The sequence below is a fragment of the Lithobates pipiens genome, unplaced genomic scaffold (genome assembly GCF_037356315.1).
Source record: "Lithobates pipiens isolate NorthernLeopardFrog02 unplaced genomic scaffold, aLitPip1_a1.2 Scaffold_8, whole genome shotgun sequence".
Classification (NCBI taxonomy): domain Eukaryota; kingdom Metazoa; phylum Chordata; class Amphibia; order Anura; family Ranidae; genus Lithobates; species Lithobates pipiens.
This window is the reverse complement of record NW_027507903.1, coordinates 60,170,243-60,190,052: the sequence shown is the minus strand read 5'-3', so window position 1 is coordinate 60,190,052 and position 19,810 is coordinate 60,170,243. Positions and strand designations below refer to the sequence as shown.

Sequence of the window (19,810 nt, the reverse complement as noted above, 5' to 3'; positions counted from 1 at the left end):
ATATGAACAAATTAAATTTTTAACTTTTTCAATCATGACAAGAAAAAAAAACATTTACATAAGTGGATGTGATTTATACATATGATTGTGAATGTGATATATATATCAGCACAGCTTTTCAGTGCCCATTAGTGTTGCCTATCTGTGCTTGTCAGTGCAGCCTCATCAGTGCCTCCTCATCAATGCACATCGGGGCAGCTTCATCAGTGCACATCAGCGAAGAAGAAAAAGTACTTATTTGCAAAGTTTTACAACAGAAACTAAGAATTATTTTATTTTTTCAAAATGTTTGGTCTTTTTAAACTTGTTTAGCAAAAAATTAAAAATCCAGTGGTGGTTAAATACCACCAAAGGAAAGGTCTACCTGTATCAGAAAAATTATAAAAATTTAATTTAGGTACAGTGCTGCATGACTGTGCAATTGTCATTCAAATTGCCACAGCACTGAAAGTTAAAATTGGCCTGGGTAGGAGGGGGGTGAAAGTGCCAGTATTAAAGTGGTTAATAAAAAGCAAATATTACACTTACCCTGGTAAACCCAGCAGATATTAGAGGCATTATTGACGTTTCGTCTCGATCACTTTGTCTTCAATAGCAGGACATAAAAAGAGAAAAATATATGTTAAAAAAAATGAGCATAATTTAACACAAAGAAAATACGCAAAAATAGTATAACTGTCTACTCTGAACTGGAATGTGGTTTGATTAGGTGACTAATTTAAAAATGGAAGCGTTTTTCAATAAATGTTGTCAACATTTAGAGTACAATGTAAGTTATGAATGTAAAATGAGTTATGAATGTAACAAACTGTAACATGGTAGCATTAAAAAAAAATCTTAACTGGGGAAATCAGTTAGCCCTGGGCTGCCTGTCAAGCAGAAAGGCCCAATTAACACCACACCACATGTGGTTACATGCCCTAGATGTGGTAATGCACTTTATCCCCTTGCGCAGTAGTCCCCTCATTTTACACACGGCTTCAAGCGAGTGCTCTATGCTGTAGTGCAGCACAATGCACAGTGTGCTCTGTGTTGTGCTGCAAAAAAAAAAAAAATGCAACCTGCACCACATTGTCATGTGTTCAGGTGTGTTCCTACCCATTCACTTTGACAACACAGGACAATGCAGTGTGAATGGGTTCTAACTAAAGAAAGTGTACCTTCACCTACATACACTGCTACTGCTATAAATGGCGCTCTAAGCACTTTTGGGCTCACAGTTATCAAATCCCACACAGTGGTGGGTGGGTAAGAAGCAGTTCAGCGACTCTCTGTCCCCAATCTGCTTGGGCATAGTGCAGGGGAGGCATTAGGGGTCTACCTGTAACTAACTCAATGCTAACAGAATGGGTGCTTGTAAGCCCCATTGTAACATCGATAAAGTTAACTAAAAGCAGTAGTTAGTTTAAAAAAATTATAAAAATCTAATAAAGTGATTAAGAAAATAAAGACAATTTAAAGGCCCCCCTCCCCACCTACATATAAGTAAAAAGCTAAAAGGGGGGGGGGGGGTACATAAATACTAATTGATGAACATAAATACTAATTGATGAACACATATCTGCACACCAGCGTGGGAAGAATAATTCTAGGGCTGTTGTTTATGGTTAACTTTAAAATGAAGAGCTGTAAAGGTTTTTAACACTTTCACCGCCAGGCCCTGCGCTTCACTTGTAAACTCAGGTGGCCAGATAATTTTTGCATTGCTTTTCTTTATTTTTCTCTTTTCTTATTTTTCTAGTTTGTAAAAGACCCCCCAAACCATATATTTTGTGAAAGCACATGACCAGTAGAATAAAAAGAAGGTGCTACTGATTTTTAAGGCTTGCGATATTTGTGCAAATGTTTACCAAAACGATATTTTCGTTAAAAATACACTAAAATCATTATTAGCAGATACAAACACAGCATATTTAAAAAAAATATATCTGTTAAATCCCTAGTAAACATAAAAGCTTAACCTGTATTGAGTAAATAAATAACCCATTTTTGTTAATTTTAAATTGTATTTTTTGCAAAATGGTGAAAATTAAATGTACGCAAAAATGTAAATAACCATACGGTACTTCTCTAAAAATCTGGAGGTTTTAATTTTGCACTTACAGCGTTCAGAGTTTGTAAAAGACCCCCCAAACCATACATTTTCTGAAAGCACATGATCAGTAGAATAAAAAGAAGGTGTGACTGATTTGTAAGGGCTGCGATATGTGAGAAACTGTTTATCAGAACAATATTTTTTGCTAAAAATACATCATTAGCAGATACCAACATGAAAATTTTACAAAATTCTTGCGAAACATAGGAGCTAATAGGTGCGCCTTTTTGTGATATAGTGAAAATCGAACTTATGCAAAAAGGCGTTCACCCATGGAGGGCAGTGTTTACCTGCACAGGGATTCAACTTATTAGCCACTGATCTGAACTATCAGTTTGTTCAGCATCACCTGCTGAACAATTCTGCTATAAGTTCATGGTTCAAGTGACCATGAGCTTATGGCAGAGGTGGAATGGACAGGGCCAGCTGGAAGCAGCACTGTAGGTCTGTATGCCATACAGACCTGGCAGCAAAAGGCTTAACGGTGCCTATATACAAATTTGTGAATCTTAGTTTTTTGCCATTTTACGGCTGCACACAATTTTGAGGCTTGACATACTGTTTCTGGTGATTACTTACTTGACACACTATTTTTTACTTTTTGCTATAATAAATATCCCCAAAAAATGTATAAAAAACACATTTTTTTCCTCAGTTTAGGCCGATACGTATTCTTCTACATATTTTTGGTAAAAAAAAAAATCACAATTAGCGATTATTGATTGGTTTGAGCAAAAGTTATAGCGTTTACAAAATAGGGGATCGTTTTATAGCATTTTTCTTAATATTTTCTTTTTTTTACTAGTAATGGCAGCGATCAGCGATTTTTATTGTGACTGCTACATTATGGCGGACGCATCGGACATTTTTGGGACCACTGTCATTTATACAGCAATCAGTGCTATTTAAATGCACTGATTCCTGTGTAAATGACACTGACAGTGAAGGAGTTAACCACTAGGAGGGGGAGGAGGGTTATGTGTGACGTTATGTGGTTTTTTTATTGTAGGGGGCGTGGCCTGGCATGTGACATCACTGATCGTCTTTCCCTATAACAGGGAACAGACGATCAGTGACAGGCCCAGTAAGAAGCACGGAGGAGAGGTTTGTTTACACAGACCTCTCCTCGTTCTTCGGCTCTGTGACTCAATCGTGGGACACCAGCAGTGATCGGGTCCGGTGGTCCCGCGGTCACGGAGCTCAGGACCGGGTTGGGAGCATGCCACCGGCAGCGCACTCCCGAACCACGGCTGGGCACTTAAAGAGCAACGTACCGGTACATGCTTGTGCCCAGCCGTGCCATTCTGCCAACGTATATGTGCAGGAGGCGGTCCTTAACCTCCCTGGCGGTATGATTCGTTCTGGTTTTAGGTGCTGAAAGCGGTACAATTATTTTGCATGGAAATTTAGCATTTTAAATTGTAGTCCTGTAATTCTTAGGAATAACTCTCTTAAATCTGTTCAAACCAGAGTCTAGCAGACATCCCGGGTATGATAAAGTTTATAATATAATAAATAATAATAAAAATTATTCAATAATGTAATCAAATCCTAAAACACTGAAAAAGGGACACTTTCTGGTTGCTATGGACAATCTCCAAATTCCAGGCAGAAAAAACAGTATTTATAATATAAAAGTGCATGCAGGGCACTGCACAGACCACTAGGGACAAAGGGGGTGTGTATTTTTTTTATACAGTACTGTAATCTGTAAGATTACAGTACTGTGTGTGTTTTGTGTACTTTTACTTTTTTGAATTTGGCGCCGATCTCCGCTCCCGTGCGCCGTAACATCGCAGGGTACGGAGCTCGGCGGCATTCGGCACTGTGAATCGAGCGGAGGACAGCTCGATCACACAGCACGGAGGACATCGCTGGATCCAGGGGACAAGGTAAGTAACTTCTCCGTGTCCTCCCTGTATTCAGCGATGTGATCCCGAGTCTGGCTCGGGGTTACCGATTATGATAGTAAAATCCCAACCCGAGCCAGACTCGGGATCACCGCCAGGGAGGTTAAGCAGTTAACTGGTGATTGCGTGGTCATGCAAAGTTTTACCCAAACAACATTTTTTTTATCCCTCTTTTCACAAAAATATAGCTTTCTTTTGGTGGTATTTAGTCACCTCTGGGTTTTTATTTTTTTTCTGATATAAACAAAAAAACCAAGAACATTTTCAATCCAAAAAAAAAAATAAAATGTAAAAAATTTAATTTCTTCATAAATTTTGACCAAAATGTATTCTGCTACATGATTTTGATAATAAATCCTAATAAGTGTTTACTGATTAGTTTGTGTGACAATAATAGTGCTTATGAACTATGGTATACTGTATATATAAAAAAAATGTAAATCAGTGACATATAATGGGACTGCGATACTGCGGTGATCAATCTGACATTAACTGATGCTGGGGGGGAACTGACCAACTGCCACTAACATTAATACAATGATCGGTGATAATACTATACACTGTCACCATACTAATGACACTGGCTGGAAAGGGGTTAACATCTAGGGTGATCTGAGGGTTAAATGTGTGCCTAACTATGTGTAATGTGTGTAAAGTGTGCTGCTTTTCATGACCTTTCAGTCTCTGACAGATGAAAGATCCCTTGGTACAGAGCTCTGTTTTTTTTACCAACACAGAGCTCTGGGCTGCGATTGCACACAGCTGATCAGCAGGTCCCGGCCATGAATCATTGGCTGGGACTTGCTGACAGGCTCCCGCTGTGTAAACTCGGAAGTTGGCAGCGACGTACAGGTATGCCGCTTTCCCCACAGCTACCACTCACCCGCAGTACATTGTGGGCAGGCAGCAAGTGGTTAAAAAAATGTGCAATTACCGTAATTTCATTCTACAGGTCCTATGCTTTCAGAAAATATATATTAAGGGGTTCAGGTAAAGTTCAATGCATTTAATTAAAAAAAAAGTTCTGCAAAGATAGCATAGCAAAAACGTTTCTCTTTAAAACGGTAGTAAAGTTTATCTTTGTCCTACTGGTCAGCTTATAAAAAGTCTTACCTGTACGCACCTTTCAATGGGTCTAAATTTGTGCCATTTAGTAGATATAGTCATCAGATCCAGCTGATGACATCACTGGCACATCTACAGTACTCTCTGTATTCACATGTGGTGCATACTAGAACATTATGGTATTAACCTGCAGAAGACCATATATATATATATATATATATATATATATATATATATATAGACAGGCAATGCTCAGTTCAACTGATAAATATTAATACAACATGGTATACTGTAGACATCTGCATCTGGTTTTGTTTCGTTATTTAAATAATTTAATTTAATTAATTTAGTTTTCATAATTCGTTTTGTTTATTCGTGTTCATAATTATGCCCTGTACACACAGTCGGACTTTCCGACGGAAAATGTGCGATCAGATCTTGCTGTCAGAAAATCCGATCGTGTGTGAGCTCCATCTGACTTTTTCCATCGGAATTTCTGATACACAAAGTTTGAGAGCTGGATCTAAAAATGTCCGACAACAAAATACGATCGTTTAAATTCTGATCGTGTGTAGACAATTCCGATGGACAAAGTGCCACACATGCTCAGAATAAATTACGAGACAAAAGCTATTGGCTACTGGCCTGTTTATAGTCCTGTCGTACGTGTTCTACGTCACCGCATTCTGAACGATCAGATTTTCCGACAACTTTGTGCGACCGTGTGTATGAAAGTTTGGGCCAAAATCCGTTGGAAAAAATCCAACGGATTTTGTTGTCGGAATGTCCGACCGTGTGTACAGGGCATTCGTTTTGTTTATTCGTTTTCAAAGTCGATCCAAATTTTCTGAATTTGGTCAAATTGAATTAAATTTGACTGAATTCGGAAAATTTTAATTGGCATTAGAATTAGAATGTGTTCTATTCGAATTTCGGATTTCTATTTTTTTCTATTGTTTATTCCATTCTATTCTTTTCTTTTCATAATTATTCTATTCCAAATTACAATTTTGGAAGATGGTTACAGTCTTTCTATTGTATTCTATTGTTTTTTTTCTATTCTAGTCTTTTCTATTTTAATCTATTCTATTCAAATTAATTCTATTGGAAATTTGAATTTCAGAAGATGATTATCTTCTTTCTATGTTATTATAGTCTATTGATTTTTTTTCTTTTCTATTCTATTCATTTTCTATTCTATTATCTTTTATTCTATTCATTTATTTTCTATTCTACTTGATTCTATTCTTTTATTTTCTATTCTATTTTATTCTCTTCTTGATGTAATCAAATTTGAATTCGAATTATTTTTCAAATTTCATTTTCAGTACGTTTTGTTATTTTGGAATTGTTTAAATTCGTTACTATTGTAATTCAGATACATTTGAATTTCTGAATAGCGAAAATTTTGTCTGAATTTCGATTCGGAACTAAACAGACCGCACATGTCTAGTATGCTGGTGAAGTTTGTCAACAAATACGTTATGTCTAACACGTTAACGATTACAGCAACATAAATTATTATTATTTATTATTATTATACAGGTTTTATATAGCGCCAACAGTTTGCTCAGCTCTTTACAACATGAGATGGTATACAACATAAATGGTAATTATTACAAATGGTTACAAAAAGCTTTATTATGCAAAACAACAATTCTCAACGCCTCAATATCCCTTTAAAATAACATTAATACTGAAGCTTACCTTCTAACTACAGCAATTATTACAGCGTTTTCTGAGGGTTTGGTTGCTCTGATGGACCTTAAATGTCAGAGTAAGAAACAAGGTAAGCAATAGTAAAATACATAAAGATATCACATTTAAAATGATCACAGACAGCTGACTAATTTCTTCTTGAGGACAATTTAATACATTTCAAAAATGTTCTGAATTAGGAAATTGTTAATTAGGATTGTTGAATTGTTGAATAATTTGTTGAATAATAATAATAATATAATATATAATAATAATAATAATAATAATATAATAATAATAATAATAACAATAATAATAACAATAATAATAATAATAATAATAAATTGTTGAATAATAATAATTGTTGAATTAGGAAATTGCCTTGTTCTGTGTGGAGCAAACACTGGTTTTCACATTACCGTAAAACTTTTAGTAGACAATGTCCCTAAGGAATATCTTAACCCAAGGGGTGGGACAAATATCTGGGTCCTACTGACGGGGAAAAGTGGGAATTATGTCTAACATCTGCCCCATTGGCGTCAGTTTCTACATCACATAAGTTTTCGCATTTATTCTTATTGAGTCTAAACTGCTACAAATGGGGTTCAGGGATTCCCCATTATGTCCAAAATGCTGTAGACATGAAGGAGACTTATTGCACATCACGTAGAAATGTCCAAAACTGTTCCGATACTGGCAATATGTTCTGTCCACTATCTCTCAGGTATTTCAAATTCGAATTCCGCATTCCCCAGTTGTTTTCCTCCTTGGTGATTGGATATACCCTCACTCTCGCCGAATGGCCACACAGCAGCTTTTTCCGTCTATTATACTTGGCATGCAAGGCAATCGGGAGACTCTGGATAACTCCGAGGGTCCCAACAGGGGAACGATGGGTAGAATTGGTAAACAATATGCTAATATGAGAAAAACTCACCTACCAACATAGAAACGTCCTTAAAAAATTCTACTTAATGTGGCAACCTTGGCTGGACACTCCAGGCCTAGGTCCAACCCAGTTGGCCAAAGATAGACAATTACAAATGCGATCTGTTAGTGAGGGAGGTAGTGCCAAAATAATTGTATAATTTATGGCTCTTACAATATTTGCTTGTAGAGGAACCATGCTGAACAACCACAACTGCATAGGGAGAAAGTGATGTTACATTTTCTTGCTGCGGACTACTATTATTAGCTCTCCCACATACCTGTTTACTGTTATGTGTATACTTTTTATAGTATTCCTTATGATTCAGGACGCAAAGTCTAGATTATTGTTAATTGAGGTTGGAAAATTATGCAGCACTATCATAACTAATGTTATATATATAGTCGACCTATTATAAGTGTCAATACGTTACACACCATATGATACCTGTAATAACTGCTGTATTTGGATCTATGGCTGCTGTATTTGGATCTATGGCTGCAATGAAACTGTGTCTGAATGTATTGTTGTTCGGTTTTTCAATAAACTTTTTTATTTCATAAAAAAAAAAAAAAAGAATATCTTAACCCAACATTTAATTTTCCTTATATTTGTCTGCTGCACCATGTACTTATATGAAAAAGTATCCTGTTCTCTGTATTGCTTCCTTTGTGTGATATTCCTGGTGTCATTGCAGTCCCTCTACTTTCCTACTAAAATCTGACCATACTGGGCATGAGAGCACAGCATGGTCAGTTTTGTGACTGTACTGAGAACTCAGCCTGCTCTTTTCCAATGATCAGACTTGTCCTGACATGCCCCCATGCACAGCCATTCACAGTTTGTTGCTGTTTCCCCTCCCCTAGCTCTCTGAGCACCTTTTAATGTATAGCCTAAACATTTTTATACCTTATGCATTTCTTGCACGGTATAAAACAGTATTCACAAAGTGATTGTAAAGGCTCGCTTTTTTTTTAAATAACAAACATGTTACACTTACCTCCTCTGTGCAGTTGGTTTTGCACAGAGCAGCCCGGATCCTCCTCTTCTCGGGCCCCTCTTTGCTGCTCCTGACCCCTCCCTCCTTTGAGTGCCCCTCAGCCAGCAGCTTGCTACAGATTGTCATCCAAGCCGATTTAGAGCTCCATGTATCCATTCAGACACGGAGCCCCAACCTATCCCCGCCCCCTCTCTCCCCTGATTGGCTGACTGACTTTGATTAACAGCCGTGGGAGCCACTAGCGCCTCTGCTCTGTCTCAGCCAATCCGGAGGAGTGTATTGGATGGCTGATGCCTTTAAGGCTCCAGTAAACCAGAAGTGATATCATGACATCGCTTCCGGGTTACTAGATCTGAGACCCGATCAAAGCTGATTCCGGCTTTGTTCGGGTCTCTGGTTAGCCGGTGGACTTGCCGGCTGGTCGCTCGAGCCTCCTGGTGGGACGGGAAAGCCTGGGCAAGCAGTGGAAGGTGGCTGGGGGGGGGGGGGGGTTGCCCCCTCCTGCTGCTTGTAATACCAGCCGAGTGGCTAATTAGTCATTATAAGAAAGCCGACCGTTGGATTTAAGAAAACGGTACCGGGTAATGTGTGCAGCTGCAGGCATCACCCTGGTACAACCACTTAAAGCAGAAGGCCGCATATTTGCGTTACATTGGCATGAAGGGCCTATGCTTAAACCGCTTCTCCTCCAGTTTCAATGAATGGGCGTGTGTTTTTTGAAACCCCCTTGCACTGAAAAGTTTTTTTCCTATGCTAGGATCACCAGTAAGGTATTTATAGATCGCTATCATATCCCCTCACAGGTGTCTCTTCTCCGGAGACAAATGTTTTATATTTCATTTCCACTTTAATCTGAATGGGTTGTTTTACGAGATATGGGCTCACATATAGTTTAAACTACCATACTTCAAAAAATGGTAAACCAAAGATAATCCAGGTCTTCAAGAGGCTTCCCCATACTCAGCCTGTAAGGAACCACATAGAAAAAGCTCGGCCTTTCTATTCCATTTTCAGCTCATCAAAAGGCTAAGAAACATCTAAACAGAGTTCTTCCAAAATACATTTCTCATATCATCGTTTCCAATATTCCAATAGGCGACATTTAGCCATTTGGTGGTCACATTCATTCAGTTTTTTAAAGCTGAATTTAAATAAAAATAGGGCCGTGGAAATTAAAGATTAATTCCTCAATTAATCGATTAATTTTTTTGATCAATCAAATTTCTTTTGATCCCTATTTAACTCACCTCTCCGCCAGCTTCCGGGTCTTCATGGAGTTCCATCGGAGATCTGGTGACGTCACGGACATCAATGTCACTGGAATCCTCCCCCCTTCCCCAAGTGCCTCCGTCTGCTAACGAATGGAATGGGGGGAGGAGTCCGGTGATGTCTAAGTTCTGATTGAAAGTAACGCGTACGGGGGAGGAGCTACGCATTATGTCACCCGCTGCTGCCCTATGGAACTAACATGATTGTCGGCTTTACATGCTGTGTTTTTATCATCTTTATGTAAGTAGTTTGTGTTTGAACACAAAACTTAAATCTTATACTTAAGCGGTGAGCACTTAGATCTTTTCTTTCTACCCATGACCTGGCGTCCTTGCTGAGATCTAAGGAGACGTGAGAGAAGTTTAAGGTCTGTGTTAACCCTTTTGATACTCGCTTGCATGACCACCTGTTTGCACAGGGGTCCATGCCAAAAGGTGAGAGTGATTATTTAGACCAGAGGTGGAGGGATTGTCATGCTACTGTGGAAAAAAATTACTTTCGTCAGTGCTACAGTTTGAATTTAAAACTTATTTGTGTGAACTGTGAAGTTAAGTCATGGATTGTGGAAACTAGTGTCGGTTGATTGTATATAGTGTATACCACATTTACCACTGACTAATGCAGAGTTGCAATGCAAGGAGATCAGCTAAAAGTAGTTGGATCTGTATATATATATATATATATATATATATATATATATATATATTATAATTAATCGAAATCAGTCGATCAATTAAAAAAAAAAAATTATTCGAACATGGAAATTTTCAGCAACAGCCCTAAATAAAAAGAATAGAAAGGTTGGGGGATTTTCATCTTTTTTTTACAACTAAATAACATTTATTGTAAAATGATCACAATTTTAAATATACTGCAGTTTTGAATAAAAAAAGAAAAAACAAGAAAGAAAGAAAATACAAGTATGGCACTACTGGAAGAAAATACTCTCAAGTATTCAAGAACAATTCTGAGAATTGACTACATAAATCCCGTGCTGGTTTCAGGCAGTGACATCAAAGAAGCTTACTTCTTTCAGCTTCACATCTCAGAACTAGCATGAACAAACACACAGCCATTGCACATTTCCAAAGTACAACTAAAGGCAGAACTTTTCATTTGTTTTTTGATATAGTGTAGATGGGTTTGCTTTCATTTCTCTTTGTGTCCCCGTCAGGGAGATTCACCATCTACCAATATTCCTGCTTACCATTAGCATTGAAAGTGAAAGTAAAAGAAAATCCCACATTTTGGGTTGTCTCCAGAAAAGTAATAGAGGGGGAATGTTCCAATGGGGACACTAGTTCTGGTGATGGGGGGGGTCCCAAGGGATTCCCTTAATTTGCAGGGATTTCATCTCACTTCCTATTTTGGTTATGGGAAAATAAGTGAATGGGACACAGATGGCAAAAAATAAATTGACCAGGCTTTTGACCCTCCCTTGGGCTATCAAAAATGAAAAAAAAAAAAGTTTTGCCTGTAGTTTTGCCTAAGGGCCGGTTCACACTGCAGGCGAGGCGAGGCGACTCCGACTTGCCTTGCCGCGACCTGCGGCGGCCTCGGCGGCGACTTGCAAATGACTTCTGTATAGAAGTCAATGCAAGTCGCCCCGAGGTCGCCCGAAAGTAGTACAGGAACCTTTTTTCTGAGTCGGAGCGACTCGAGTCGCTCCTCTCAGAGCGGTTCCATTGTACAGAACGGGGGCGACTTGCGGGAGCGAGGCGAGGCGAGTCGTGTCGCCTCGCCCGCTGTGTGAACCGGCCCTAAAGCGTTTGTAACCCTAGCAAAACATTCACTGCTACCCCTCTCTTGTAGGCAATCGTAACACACTGGGGGTTATTTACGAAAGGTAAAGCCACTTTGCACCGCAAGTGGACTTGGAAGTGCAATCTCTTTAAATCTAAGGGGTAGATCTGAAATGAGTGGAAGCTCTGCTGATTTTATCATCCAATCATGTGCAAGCTAAAATGCTGTTTTTTTTTTATCTTCCTTGCATATCACCCTCGGATCTACAGTAAATTTACTTTCAAGTGCACTTGCAGTGCAAAGTGGATTTGCCTTTAGTAAATAAACCCTACTGTGTTGTGTTTTTTTTTTTAATCGATGCCTCTAAACCCCTTTCAACATATATCCTCAGGCTGGTCATGTGAATCCTGGCTGCTCTATTCCTCCGATCCAGGGCTACAGTGGGAGGAGCCTATATCTCCCCCTGATGTCAGCCGGGAAGGTCACGTGACTGCCGTGCTGGCCGCTCAGCCCCTCCGGCTGTAGCCCTGGATCGGAGGAATAGAGTGACCGAGAGTCACGTGACCAGCCTGAAGATATCTGATAAAAGATATTTAGAGGCATCGATTTAAAAAACACTTCCACTGCTTGTTATGGCTGCATACAAGAGAGGGGCTGGCAGTAAATATTTTAAGTTTTATGTTCTGTGGAGACACAGACACGCAGAGCTGACAAGCAGGGAGGGGGGAGAGGAGGGGGGAGGTATGTAAACTGACCACGGTGTCAAGGCTCAGCAGCCATGATAAAATGTGGTCTGTTTAGAGGGGAGAGGGCAGAACCAGGCAGGATCAGCCAGGTTTGTTACCGCTTCCAGAGGGGTAGGTTAGACGGCATAAGCTATAAGGGAACAGAATTGCTCTCTTTTTTTGGGTTACAAACACTTTAAACTTATGAGCGAAGTCCCTTTTTATTTTAAATCATATTTACCTAGGTGGATGCAGCATCGGTCCAATGCTGCATCTGTCCCCTTGTCGGCTCTAAGGCTGAGAACCGAGTGATCAAAGACTGCCGATCACTTGGTTCTCGGAGCTCCATGAGCAGAGATCTGTTGACTGACAGTCACCAGCTATCTGCTCTTCTTCCCCCTGTGCTCACTGGGGCTGTAGAGGGAGCAGGAGCGACTGGCTTAGCCTCTCAGCAGCTGGCTGAGAGGTTGAGCCAGGTGCCGGTCCAGGGTGTGTGGGGGATCCTGACTTTATTGTCATGATCTTACCCCAGCCTGGACCGGCTCTGTGATGTCAGCCAATAGCAGGCTTCAACTTGCAATCTGCTGAAAAAAGATCACAGGAGTGTAGAATGAACTGCCCCCCTGTGATCCATAGGAGAAGTACAGCCAAATGAGCTTTGGCTGTTCTTCTCCTTTAAGGCTATCTAAGACACTCCTGAACATAAAGGTGCTTAGAAAACACCTACAGCTGGCCATAATTTGGTAGAATTTATTTTAAATTTTCAACTGAAACAGGTCATCAGTACATTCAATAATACCATCGTAGGCTTAACTTATGTTAAATTCTGTTTAACATTTGATTTTTGAATGCATGGAATTTCCTGAATGAAAATCACAATGCTGATAGAATTGGGTTAATTCTTGAACATTTTTCCATCCTGCTCCTATGAGTTTTTTTGTTGCTATGGTCAAAAACAAGAGTACCCATTAACTGTTAGAAAATTGAACAAATGTTCCAAATAGAATTCTTGTTTTTTAAGAACTTCTACCCTTGTATGGCCAGCTTAAGGGTTGGATGATTCCACAGCATACTTTGTGCTGAGTGGAAGCATGGGAAAATAGCAAGGAGGTTTAAAAAAGGTCAAGAAGGGGGAAAGAAGCCACCATGTGAGCATCTCCTACCACACTGCTGTCTAAACATCCTATTGTGGGACATTAAACATACCTTGTCTGGTACTTTGGCTTGCCATCTTCCCAGTAGCTGGATTTCACTAATCAAACCTGTGCTACAACTCTTCCTATGGTTAATGACTAATGGCTGAAGAGAAAAAGAGTAGTGGCACTGAAGAAGGTATATATAATGTCAGGGACCAAGAGTATGATTTGGATGGGTGTTTTTGGGAGGAAAGGGAAAACCCTGCACTCTGGGCAAGAAGACCAGTCTTATGCCGCGTACACACGATCGGAATTCCGGCCATAAAAAGACAGATGAGAGCTTTTCATCGGAAAATGCGACCGCGTGTACGCTCCATCGGAATTTAGCTGTCTGAATTTCCGCCAGCCAAAAATTGATAGCATGTTCTCAATTTTCCCGACGGAAAAACGTTCTATCGGTAATTCCGATCGTGTGTATGCAATTCCGACACACCAAAAATCACGCATGCTCAGATTCAACTACGAGACAGAAGTTATTGGCTACTGGCTATTGAACTTCCTTTTTCTAGTCACGTCGTACGTGTGGTACGTCACCGCATTATAAATGATTGGAATTTGATGTGACCGTGTGTAGGCAAGACAGCTTGAGCCGAATTCCATCGGAAAACCATCAGAGCTTTTTCCGACGAGAATTCCAATCGTGTGTACGCGGCATTACAGTTCTAGCATTGTGTCAATGATATCAAGTCAATTCTCAGGTTCACCTTAAACTGTTAATCCAGCTAGCTGTAGAATCATCTTGCTTGCAGGTAACTTGTGACTTGAAAGTAAGTGAATCTTTGGCAAGCATTTATTTTGCACTATTGTCAAGTCTCCTCTCTTCCTTCTGTGTTGTGGCAAGCTTTGATGGACTCAACCACAAAACCCTAAGGATAGTCTGCACTTTGGCAATAGTTGTTAAAACAGATCTTTGTTGATAAAAAACCCTTCCAAAGGTCTGTTCTGCACACTCAATATTTTAAACGTTTTCTAAATTTTCTGGTATAGGCAGCCCAGTCCTGCCTACTAAATGTTTTCTTCTGCTGAGAAAATATTCCTAGTCCTTCAAGTATTCAGGTCATATGATGTGTGATATTAGCAGAACCCCTCTATCACATTACTGACTTTAGACAGAGCTATCTGTACCTGGAGTGTCACAAGTCTTCATAGTTTAAGGAAAGAAGTATAAGGAAGTTATCTCTCTGTGCAGACTGAGGCTACTCAAATATGGCAGCCATGCTAACGCTGATAACAGAAAATGAAGACTCGATACCAACAGTTCTGACATGTAATTATAAAAAGCTAAAACAGGATATTTACAAATCATATATTTTAAACTAGAATGATAATGCAAATATCACCTTAAAGCTGAAGTTTAGTAAATATACTCTGGCACCCCCCAGTATGTCTGGTGCTTCGGCACTTCAAAGCGATGGAAATTATCCTCAAAACATTCATATGGGGGAAAGGTAGGCATAAACTTCCATGGCAAAAATTGAAGAACTTCACTGATTTGGGAGGGACAGCACTGCCTGACCTCAATATGTATTATTTGGCAATGCAACTATCACAACTGTTCCATATTGCGAAAACTGATAGAGCAAGATTCTTAACCTTCTTTTGCACCAAGTGGTCCCACTCAACCAGGGACCCCCTTGTAACCATTATCGGTCGAACGCAAAATCTCAACTTATCCAAAGACATAATGATGACCAAAATGCAACCACCATCACTGCATGAACACATTCCCCTTTGGTTTAACCTTGACCTGCCGGAGTTTCGCTCCCTACCAGACTCGGAACTATGGAGATCTAAGGGCGTATACTACCCAAGTCACTTGATCTCTAATGGTGATCTAAAACAATTCGATATGCTAAGAGAAATAGCATTCCACTATTTTTACATTATCTTCAGCTTCATCACACTTTTAGAATGCAATTCTCAGCTGGTGTTACCCCACTTGAAGTGAACCCCTTTGTGGCCTAATATGTAGCTTGGATCCCAAAAAACAGATGTCTACATCTTATAAAATGTTAATCACACCCTTGGCGAGCAGGTCAGCTTATGCACTGAAGGGTAGGTGGGAGGAAAATGTTGGGGCACTCAAAGATGAGGAATGGAGTGAAGCCCTAGACCATTGCAAACTGGTATCCCCCAAATTGTCAGATCGCCTCACACAGATATACATCACCCATCGGGCATACCTTACCCCAACTAGAGTGTCGAGGTACAAACAGGACTAAACCGCCAACTGTCCCATGTGGCTTCGGGCACATTCTACCATCTGATCTGGGATCGTCCTAAGATGCAGGGCTTTTGGGCACAAGTAGTCCAATTCCTGCATGACGCCATGGGCATCACATTAAACCCCAAATTGTGCCTACTAGGCATATACCCAGAACCAGACATCAAAAAATTAATCAAGATATTCCTAAATAAAATGCTGTTCTCTGCTAGAAAAACCATAGCGAAACAGTGGATGAGGCCTACCCCACCTGAGTTTAAAATGTTGCTAATGGAAGTAAATAATGGTTTAAAATACAAAAAACAAATGTATCTACATAGAGGTTGTCCTTCCAAATATGGTAAAATTTGGGATAAGTGGTTACAAGCCCCGGAGACTATATAATGAAGCCCCCTCCATATACTTGTTTTTTATATACTAATTGTTGAGTTCCTAATATCACTCTCAGTGGAGTGGGAACCATGAGAAGGATGAATATTTGCTATACCATGCAAGCTATGTTTCTATATTTTCTGTCGTATTACCCTGGACTGTAAACCCCCTATTATTTCTAAATGCAATCTCCTCTCTACATGGGATGTCTTCTTCTATGCCTTATGATGTAATTATTGTTACCCTCACTGACGTTTACTGTGATAATGTTCTTACTATTGGTACTGTTTATTGAATGTACCAATAAAAAGCCAGTTGAATTGAAAAAAAAAAAATTAAAGTTTAGATATGGCATTTTTTACATAATTACCAGTGGTGGTGCATCCATTAACCTCCCTGGCGGTATGATTCAGTCTGGAATTAGGTGCTGAAAGCGGTACAATTATTTTGCACGGAAATCTGGCTTTTATTTTGTAGTCCTGTAATTCTTAAGCCGCATACACACGGGCGGACTGTATGGCCTACTTAGTCCGTCGAAACACATTTCAGCGGACAGTCCGCTCGTGTGTGGGCTTCAGCGGACTTTTTCGGCGTGCAGTCTGGCGTACTAAGTATTTCGGATTTTTCGAAATACTGTCCGTCATACTTTGGTTTCAGCGGACAATCCGCTCGTCAGTAGGCTAGTTCGACGGACTAAGAATGGCGCATGCTCAGAAAGGATTTACACGGCGAAAGGTTGCATTGCTGTGTATTGGACTTCCTATTTCTAGTCCCGTCGTACGTGCTGTACACGTCATCGCGCAAGCTTTCGACGGACTGTTTGTGCATCCGTGTGTGGTCAAGTCCGTTCATTCGAAAGTAGGACGGACTGTCCGTCGGATTGTATGGCGGACTAAGTAGGCCATACAATCCGCCCGTGTGTACGCGGCTTTAGGAATAACGCTCTTAAATCTGTTCAAACCAGAGTCTAGCAGACATCCCGGGTATGATAAAGTTTATAATATAATAAAGAATAATAAAAATGATTCAATAATGTAATAAAATCCTAAAACACTGAAAAATTTACACTTTTTGGTTGCTATGGACAATCTCCAAATTCCAGGCAGTAAAAAACAGTATTTATAATATAAAAGTGCATGCAGGGCATTGCACAGACCACTAGGGACAAAGGGGGTGTGTATTTTTTAATACAGCACTGTAATCTGTAAGATTACAGTGCTGTGTGTGTTTAGTGTGTTTTTACTTTTTTGAATTTGCCGCCGTTCTCCGCTCCCGTGCGCCGTAACGTTGCAGGGAACGGAGCTCGGCGGCATTCGGCACTATGAAATGAGCGGAGGACAGCTCGATCGCACAGGGCGGCGGACATCGCTGGATCCAGGGGACAAGGTGAGTTACGCTCCCTGTGTCCTCCCCTGCATCGAGCGAAGCCATCCCGAGTCTGGCTCGGGGTTACCGCTCCTGTCAGTATATTCCTACCCCGAGCCAGACTCGGGATTACCGCTAGGGGGGTTAAGGGCGCACGGGCGCTGCCCCCTCTCTCCAGCCACACCCTCTGTGGGTGCCTGAATTACAGCACCGGGGGGTGTCTTTTTGAAGCACCTGATTAGAGCCATAGGTTCTAGAAGGCTTCAAAAAAGGTGAACTGCGAGCACAAACCATTGTGCTCGCAGTCCACCCAGGTGTGTTAGCAAAGCAAATGGAATATGCAGTGGCTGCATATTATTGGCACAGAGGCTGCAATTGATGGGGCACAGTTGGCTGTATTTGATGGGCATAGTGACTGAAAATTATGGGCCTCCGAGGCTGCAATTGATGGGCACAGTGGCTGCAATTGATGGGGCACAGTTGGCTGCATTTTCTGGGCATAGTGACTGCATATTATGGGTACCAAGGCTGCATATGATGGGGCACAGTTGGCTGCATTTGATGGGCACAGAGGCTGTATATGATGGGCACAGATGCTGCATATGATGGGCACAGTGGCTGCATATTATTGGCACAGTGGCTGCATATTATTGGCACAGTGGCTGCAATTGATGGAGCACAGTTGGCTGCATTTGCTCGGCACAGTGGCTGCATATTATGGGCACATAGGCTGCAATTGATGGGGCACAGTTGGCTGCATTTGATGGGCACAGAGGCTGCATATTATTGGCACAATGGCTGCAATTGATAGGGCACAGAGGCTGCATATGATGGGCACAGTGGCTGCATATGATGGGCACAGCTGGCTGCATATGATGGGCACAGCTGGCTGCATATGATGGACACAGTGGCTGCATATGATGGGCAGAGTTGGCTGCATTTGCTGGGCAAAGAGGGTGCATATGATTGGCACAGTGGCTGTATATGATGAGTACAGTGGCTGCAAATGATGGGCAGAGTGGTTGCATTTGCTGGGCACAGTTGGCTGCATATGATGGGCAAAGTGGCTGCATATGATGGGCAGTGTGTCTGCAATTGATGGCACAGTGACTGCAATAGATGTTTTTGTTTCAGTATTTTTCAGTTCGTTTGTGCCAGCCCCCCCCCCCCCCCCAAAAAAAATTTGAACACCAGCCGTCACTGATAATTACCTTGGTCCAGTTTGGAGCAATGTGGGTATGTATGTGCCATACCTGTGGGATCCGTGTGGAAGCTGAAAATCACTGTAGAGGGCACTGGCTGCTCTGCTGTTTACTGAACACCAGAGGTTGCTCACTTAGCACAGGTTCCATTTTCTCAAAGCATGCAAAGTGTTGTCTGATTCGATGAAGTGGAGAGCATGATGTCACTGCCCAACCTCTCCAAACTTTGCTTTCTTTGAGTAAATGCAAAGTGTTCTACAGATGGCACCCATGCTGCGCGAGTGACCTTCTGTGTTCACAATGCAGCAGAGCAGACAATCAGCACAGCTTCCCGAAGGAAGTGGAGATCATTGCAGTGCCAGTGCCTACTACAGTGATTTCCAGAAGGATTTCACAGATATGGCAGATACTGCAGTGCACATACTTACATTGGCTTCTCTGCTGCATTGTGAACACAGGAGGTCGCTCGCTGAGTTTGGGTGCAATTTGGAGAGCATTTACTGAAAGAAAGCAAAGAGTGAAGAGATGGGGCGGCGACATCGTGATCTCCACTTCATCTAATCAGAGAACACTTTACATTCACTGAGAAAATGAAAAGTGTTGTCTGAGTGGTGCCTATACTGAGCAAACGACCTCTAGTGTTCAGTAAGCAGCAGGGCACCCACTCCACATTGGACAAGGAAGCTAGTGGAAATCACTGTAGTAACAGTGAACTTCAGCTTTAAGTTCTGACTTGCACCTGTTGCTAGAGACCACTTACCTGGAAGCAAGAGATATCTGCAGCTGAGAGGAAACCTTCTTTCACCAGAGAAAAAATTAAGGAAAAAGACGATGGAAGGAAAGCAAAAACTGCACGACAAAGTAAATGTGCAACAAAGCTTAACAGTGGCAGACATTATCACAGCTGGCTCATGTGTGAACTCAGCTGGCAGGTCAGAAGTGTAACGGTTTCCAACTTCTAGAAAAGACAGTAATCCCCACTACAAAGAATACTGTAGAAAGCAAAACTGTTGTGTCT

At 40.9% G+C, this 19,810-nt stretch overlaps 1 protein-coding gene across 4 annotated transcripts in view; it reads right to left on the bottom strand.

Annotated features, from left to right (window-relative positions):
- Positions 1-19,810, bottom strand: part of PDE8A (phosphodiesterase 8A) — a 448,334-nt gene that overhangs the window by 115,647 nt on the left and 312,877 nt on the right. For all 4 annotated transcript variants that reach the window (XM_077471009.1, XM_077471011.1, XM_077471008.1 and 1 more), the window contains 2 exons: positions 6,778-6,834; positions 529-586 (listed from right to left, as the gene is read on the bottom strand). In XM_077471009.1, coding sequence (XP_077327135.1) covers positions 529-586; positions 6,778-6,834 — 115 coding nt within the window. The remainder of the gene's footprint in view (positions 1-528; positions 587-6,777; positions 6,835-19,810) is intronic.